Here is a 7,199-nt window from a genome sequence, read left to right as displayed (position 1 = left end):
CAACAATACTACAGCGTGAATAAAAGTTATGCCTTCTTTCTTTGTGTGAACATTTGGGCGGCGTTATGCAAATCTTCCCACACAGTGACGTAGACATGTTGGGGCGTGTTAAAACTAGCCGTAGGCGTGGTTGACTCGTAACTTTTATAAAGAATATCTCTTTGGATTTGAGACTTTAGTCTTTGCAACTTTACAGATCTTCTTTATGCACCAAGAGCTTGTAACACTTCAAAGAGAAAGGAAAAATTGAAATCGCATCATATGACCCCTTTAAAGGCTGCTGTCGGTTAATGAAGATTTGACGGATGAACTCACGGCTCGACTGGACTCTTGTCGTGTCAGAAAGTGATAAGACTTTCAGTTTTATGGACGTCGCCATCTTTGATTTTACTTTGGTCACTGTCGCTATGGTTACTGGTAAGGAATACGGGCTTGACTCCCGTTGCACGTTCATACAGACAGTATTCTAAACACAACTGTAAGCTGCTGTGTGAACGAGACATTTCAAGACTCACACCTGTAAAGAAAATTGTCAATCCCAAAAATTGACAGTGTGAACGTAGCCCATGTCTGTTCAAATGATGTTCAGCCAGTCAAATTTCATAGTTCATGTATATTGTTGATATAGGATCTTTATAGACCTGATTTTGGTCTTTGTAAATCTTACAGTTTTCAAGAAATGTATGATTAAAGATGTTGATAGAATGTTAAGCCTTCAAAATGTAATCAAAGTAATGTCATAATATTTGCATGCTGAATTGCAATTGGATCTTTCTTGTACCTATTTACATACTGAATTATGATTGGTCAATTATTCTTTGCATGCAACAGAATGAATACCAAGACATGTCGTGTTTTTTCTGTTTCACTGACGCAGAAACAAAACCTAAAACTTCTTGTGCTGCCTTGCAGTAACTGGTATTTTCTTGAGGAAACGTGAAGCTAGTTGTATCTACTGGTTTTTCTTTTATTTTAAATCCCTTTTAGTCCAGAAAATCTTTACTATTCAATCATTTAAGTGCAGTGTAGATAAACAACTTTGGAACAGAGGTTCCAGACAGTCGGAAGCAGACATTCTCTTAAAATTTAACAACTAAACATTGAACTGTTTCCCAGTGTCACTGGAGACAAATTAGCAGTAAATGCTTGTTTATTTAGCCTCAAATCAATGAATGCTAATGGATCCCTAGATGTGTTATAAAACTGTTCATCATGTGTTTTCACTTGTGCTTTGCCGTGAAAGACTCATCTGTTACGTACCATCTCTCATTTGATAAATTCTTTTTTTACAGGAGCCTCTTGAAATCTGTTGAAGAAGAGCTGCACCAGAGGTATGATGCCGTTGCTTTGTGTCCTTCACTCCTGTGCTCTTTCATAGCTTTTTTTTCCTTTGGCTTCCTCTCTCTCTATCTTTCCATCTTTTTGCTGCTCTGTCAAACTCTACTCGCACATCTCTCTCTCTCTCTCTCCCTCTCTCTCTCTCTCACTCTCTCTCTGCATAGCTGGTTTTTCATCTGATCAATATTTGATGTGACCTAACCTTGCCCTTTTGTGCTTGTCCAAGTGGAACCAAAGGCTGATTTGCTTGGCAGTGCTGTGTTGGAGATCTGTGTTATTTTTGCCACAGTATTAATTTTCCATTCCTCAGGGGGAAATTAACCAGTTAGTCCCTCTAAATGAAATTTCCTCCAGATGCATGTCTAGATTGGTCTTTGGGATTGTTCTGTTATTAATTCACACATTCACACTTTGTTTTAAGTGGCCACCTTTAAAGGGAATGTCACTGAATCATCCTAAATCGCTGGATTATATATTATGTTACAGTGCCTAAATGTTCACTTTGAAATCACAATTTCTTTTGATGTATATGGGCTCATTCATACAGGACATGTTCTTGTGTTTATAAACAACTAGCATATTGAAACGGAACATCTTGAGACAAAAAAAAAAAAGTAACTTTCTTTGCATGGTGTCACTTACATGATGCTCATAGCATGAGATGCTGATAAAACAGTGAGACAAAGGTCACCCAAAGAGTCTAGTTAGTGCATATTTACATAGAATAACAGTGAAAAACTACTCAGAATGCCCTGTGTGAACGACCCGTTAACCTTTTATCTTACCTTTGGGAAGTCGAGCAAAGTGTTGCTTCAAATTGATAATCTTCAGTGAATGAGCGCCGCAACCTTCTCAATCCTCATTAGGGGGCATGAGGCTCATTTGGAGGATGATGATGAGGGTGAAGATGATGGTGATGATCATCATGATGATGAATTGCAACAGTAAGTTCCTCTGATTCTATAGCCAATCTCTTCCTGCTGCTCTAGAGGTTAAAACACTTAAAGATCACGATGCACTGGCAACGTTTTGTCATGAATTCAAGTGCCTGTGAGACATTTTTATATTTTTTTCATCGTCCTTTGTGACACATATGAATATTTTTCCATTTTGACTTCTCTTTTGATTCAAATACTGTTTTCAATGTCCTCTGAAAATGTTGCCAGTATATCGTGGCCTTTTAGTTCCATGGGAATCATTCTTTCATCTGTTTTCTTTTTGCTAGACACACCATCTCTTTTCTTCTTTATTTAGCAATGCAATGTCTAGCAGGCGTTTTAGAATATTGCGGTTCTTCCAAGTGCCACTTTAGCCATTTTTCCGGGTTCAAATGCAAGTTCAAATCCATGAATCTTAGCCCTCTTTTAGTGATGCTGACAAGCTTTCTTCTACATTTAAAGGAATAGATCACTCAAAAATAAAAATGTTGTCATTATTTTTTCATCCTCCTGCTTCATAACAGCATACAGGTTTGAAATAACACGAGGCTGAATAAATAATAAAAGCATTTTCATTATAGGGTGAATTATTCCTGGTGCATTTGATTGCATGTTTGTTTGTTGTCTGTTTCCTGTCCTATATTGTACCCCTGTTGGTCCAGTGTCAGATGAAACCAATCCCAGAGGTCTATTAACATCCTGTTAATACTCTCAAATTATGTTTGTTAGTTGTAGCATGATTAGCATTGTGACTCATCTAATTGAATTTCTGATTGGTTTCAGCACTAAAAGCTCCACTATGAGGCCCACGTTCCCCCCACCACTTCCTCCCAAGGTAAGTATAAAAAAAAAAGTTTTATGGTATAAAAATGTTTTTTAATAAACCGTTTTAGTGTTAAAAAAGTTACACTACCTTTCAAAGATTTGGAGTCAGTAAGATTTTTTATTACTTTTATTCAGCATGGATGCATTAAATTGATTAAAAGTGACAGTAAAGACTTTTACTGGAAATTGTTCATTTAAAATAAGCTTTTGAACTTTATTCATCAAAGAATCCTGAAAAAACATCGGAGTTTCCAGAAAAATATTAAGAACAAATGTTTTCAACTGATAACAATAAATATTTCTTGCGTAGCAAATCAGCATATTAGAAGGATTTCATGTGACACTGACTACTGAAAATTCAGCTTTGCATCACAGGAATAAATTACATTTTAAACTATATTCAAATAGAAAACAATTATTTTAAATTGTGATAATATTTCACAGTATTACTGTTTTTACTGTATTTTTAATCAAATAAATTCAGCTTTGGTGAGCATAACAGACTTCTTTCAACAACATAAAAAAATCTTGCCATCCCTAAACTTTGAATGGTAGTGTCTTTAGGTGGTGTTTTGATGTTTTGAACAACCAAGTCCTTCTTTTGCCTTGAAACAAGCTTATCGGAAATCAGTGTACAGCTTCTACAGTTTTTTTTTAGTTTTTTTACATCCACTTTTTTTTAGTAATCACAGTATTGATCTGACAGAAGTCGGTAGCATGCTGCTAATTTTGTTCTGCCGTTTCCAGCCAAAGCCCAGTCCCGGACCACATCAAAGCCCCTCTGGTGATCATGACGGTAACCAGGGCACTATAAAGCACTGCCTGGGGCCCGAAAGCCCAGCTCGATCATCCACCAATGTGCCCCCTCGACCTCCACCTCCTCGACTGCCTGCAAACAAGCTCAGCAGTTTAGGTAACGAGACCAGTCGGGAAGAACATGGCCCATGGGAAGCCCAGGGGGATGCTGGGATATGTAGTCAGTTCGACGAGAGGCTGCAGGTCTCATTTGATGAAGAGGAAGATCATGATGAGGAAGGAGACAGTAAGACAGGCTCTCCCCTTTAAACTTAGTTCAACCCCAGTCACTAAACTGGTCTCCAAACCATCCCATTGTTAGTTTCTTTAGTCAGCCCGTAGTGAGATTACATGTCATTCTTTCCTCTTGCCCTTTCTAAGAGAAATAGCGTCATTGGTGTTGACATGTGAAAATGTCACACACCCACTGGAAGACATCATGAGTCACCCACTCCACCCTTGTATTCTTTTCCTTGTCAAATTATTGTTCTCCTGTCAGTCATTGTTGCAATCATTGTTTTGATTTTCATTACGCTTGTCTAGTTTTTGTTGTGTCTTCTTAGTATGGTAGCTGCAAATTGCAATAGTAGCTTAGTAAACAATGCTGATAATGCTAAACTTCTTATGTGAATGTAGACAAAACGAACACTTTCTTTACACATGTGGCATGTGTGCATCTCTTGTTGGATGCCTATGTAAAAACATAAAGTGTTTAAGATTTATGAAAAAACAAAAAATGTATGCTATATCATTTCTTATCCACAGGCAATGGAATTAGCTCATCTGAACACTTGCCCTTAACAGAGAGACAGTCCACAATGCCCCCTGCTGTTTCTATACCAAAGGACAAGAAAGATTTTCCAGTATGACTTCATTTTAGTGAATTCCAATATTGATTCTTGTAACACTTATGATTCCTGGATGAAGAATGTATGGCATGTTTGCTGAGTGCAACGGGTTTATAATAATTTCATTTTAATACTGTTAGATCCCAGTGGTCTTAATTCACTGTTCACCTTTTAATGCGCATTAGTATATTTAGTGATAAGATCTTTGAATTAATTGAGTTATTATTGTTATTATTATTACATATAATTATATGAGTTGATTTTAATAAATGTATTTAAATAACTTTTATTAAATACATTTTATTATTGAGTTTATTATTAATAATACTATATTCTTGTTATTATTGTGTATTAATTTATGTAAAATACGTTAAAGATTTATTACATAATATTATTTATTACATGACATAATAATAAAAACAATACATATAATTATATTTTAATGCAATATAATTATAGGTAGCAATAATAATAATATTATTAGATTTAATTATATTGCATAATTAATATGTAAAAATTTTTTTTATTTAAATATCTTATTATTATTATTATTATTATTATTAAATAGTGAAAATGGTGAAATTTAATTTGCATTCTTGTATTTTGTTTCAATTTTATGTATATTCATTAGTTTTTTTCCCCCACAGAAACCCATCAGCAATGGTCTCCCTCCAACTCCAAAGGTTCATGTAAGTGGACATCATAGTTTTATTCAGTCATGCAGATCTATGGCACTGTATTGGAACTTAATTACTTGCCATATATTTTTATGTAAATTAATGTATGTTGCCTTTTTGATAGTGTTGTTTGTTTTCTTAAATATAAACCTTTTGAACAGTGGTTCATTTGGCTGCACCTGATTTATCCATTGTGTTGTATTTCCATGTCCAGATGGGAGCATGTTTCTCTAAAGTCTTCAATGGCTGCCCATTAAAGATACACTGCGCTACCTCATGGATCAACCCAGACACACGAGGTGAGTTTGTCATGATAATCTGGCTAATCTGAAATGGTAATACAGTGCACAGCATAAATGAGTACACCCCCTCTGAAACTTAACAAATTCAGCAATTAGTCTTTGCTTAGAGGACATGTTATGGTTTTTTAGAGATATAATATTCCAGCAAGTCTGCTTGATCAGTTACCAAAGAAGAATGTTAAAATTATTCAAGAAAATACCATTTTCTTATCAAAGTGATAAAATGTTGTGTTGCAAAAATGAGTACACCCTCCTGAAAGTTACTAAATAAAACAAACAAAAAAATTCTGGTGTAAGGTTAAGGCAAGTATTGATCAACAGGTAAGTATGTTGAACCAAAACTGCTAAAGGTAAGTAATTTCTTTATAATTAAATGTTATATGGCCCACTGAATCATACTCAGACTTAATGCTGACAACAATGAAACCACTTGAGAGAGAACTGTCAGGAGATTTATTTCTTAGCATAAAAGAGGACAATGGTACAAGAGGAATACCAAATTATCGTTTTAAGTGTGAAAATATAGCCAAAGTAACACAGAAATTCAAAAACAATGGACTTGTGAAAAGGCCCCTGAAATAATCAGGTCTTCACTTTAAGCTTTCATTTAGTGATGAGTGAGTTTTTGCTAGAAAAAGAGCAGGAGAAACACTGTGAAAGTGTCTCAGAGCCGGCAAAAGCTATGAAAAGAGTGACACTTTATCTCACAGAGTAACATGCAGCATGCAGAAGTGACATGCATGGTTGTTTATCCACACCAGAACTACCGACTGTAGCCAAAGCACAATAAACTCATTTAGCTTTTTCCAAGGCCCATATCTACAAAATAGAGACTTCTGGGAATCCATACTCTGGTCTCATGAGACAAATTCAGTAATTTCGGATCTAACAGCATCCAAAATGTTCTAGTGTTGCTAGAGGAGGAGTACAGAGAGAAGTGCCTGGTTCCCACAGTGGCATTCAGTGGTAGTAAAGCTCTTCTATAGGGATGTATGAGAGCTGAAGGTGTGAGGGAGTTGTGCTTTATCAACGCTGTCATGAATTCACACACCACTGTGTGATGTAATACAAAAACCTGAAATTTCCTGCGTTGTTGGGCATTTTTTTAACATGACAATGAAGATAATCATTCTCCTGAGTTGAAAATCCTTCAGTGGACATGTATTTCACTCAATCTTAACACTCTTGAGCTGCTGTGAGAGATTCTGTAGAGACGAGCTGAGCAACACTCCCCATTAAAGACCAGGGCATTTAAGGAGGTCGTCCTCCAGGAGTTAAACAGCACAGATGTGAAAATTTGTCATGAACTTGTACACTCAGTGCCAAGAAGGGTCAGAGCAGTATACTTTAAGTTCTGAAGTACTAGAATATTATACATTTTCTGAATTAAATCTAGGGTGTACTCATTTCTGTTTGTTTTTATTAAGTATATGTTTAATATGTTTAAATTTTGCCATCTTTCCATGAATTATATTA

At 35.7% G+C, this 7,199-nt stretch overlaps 1 protein-coding gene across 1 annotated transcript in view; it reads left to right on the top strand.

Moving 5' to 3' along the window:
- Positions 1 to 7,199, top strand: part of LOC107737247 (mitogen-activated protein kinase kinase kinase kinase 3-like) — a 92,223-nt gene that overhangs the window by 78,030 nt on the left and 6,994 nt on the right. The window contains exons 18-24 of the mRNA XM_016548712.1: positions 1,293 to 1,331; positions 2,205 to 2,282; positions 3,060 to 3,111; positions 3,849 to 4,143; positions 4,662 to 4,759; positions 5,392 to 5,433; positions 5,636 to 5,720. Of these exons, the coding sequence (XP_016404198.1) occupies positions 1,293 to 1,331; positions 2,205 to 2,282; positions 3,060 to 3,111; positions 3,849 to 4,143; positions 4,662 to 4,759; positions 5,392 to 5,433; positions 5,636 to 5,720 (689 nt within the window). The remainder of the gene's footprint in view (positions 1 to 1,292; positions 1,332 to 2,204; positions 2,283 to 3,059; positions 3,112 to 3,848; positions 4,144 to 4,661; positions 4,760 to 5,391; positions 5,434 to 5,635; positions 5,721 to 7,199) is intronic.

The sequence above is a fragment of the Sinocyclocheilus rhinocerous genome, unplaced genomic scaffold (genome assembly GCF_001515625.1).
Source record: "Sinocyclocheilus rhinocerous isolate Xijiao unplaced genomic scaffold, SAMN03320098_v1.1 scaffold1275, whole genome shotgun sequence".
Classification (NCBI taxonomy): Eukaryota; Metazoa; Chordata; class Actinopteri; order Cypriniformes; family Cyprinidae; genus Sinocyclocheilus; species Sinocyclocheilus rhinocerous.
This window is presented reverse-complemented; position numbering and strand designations above follow the sequence as displayed.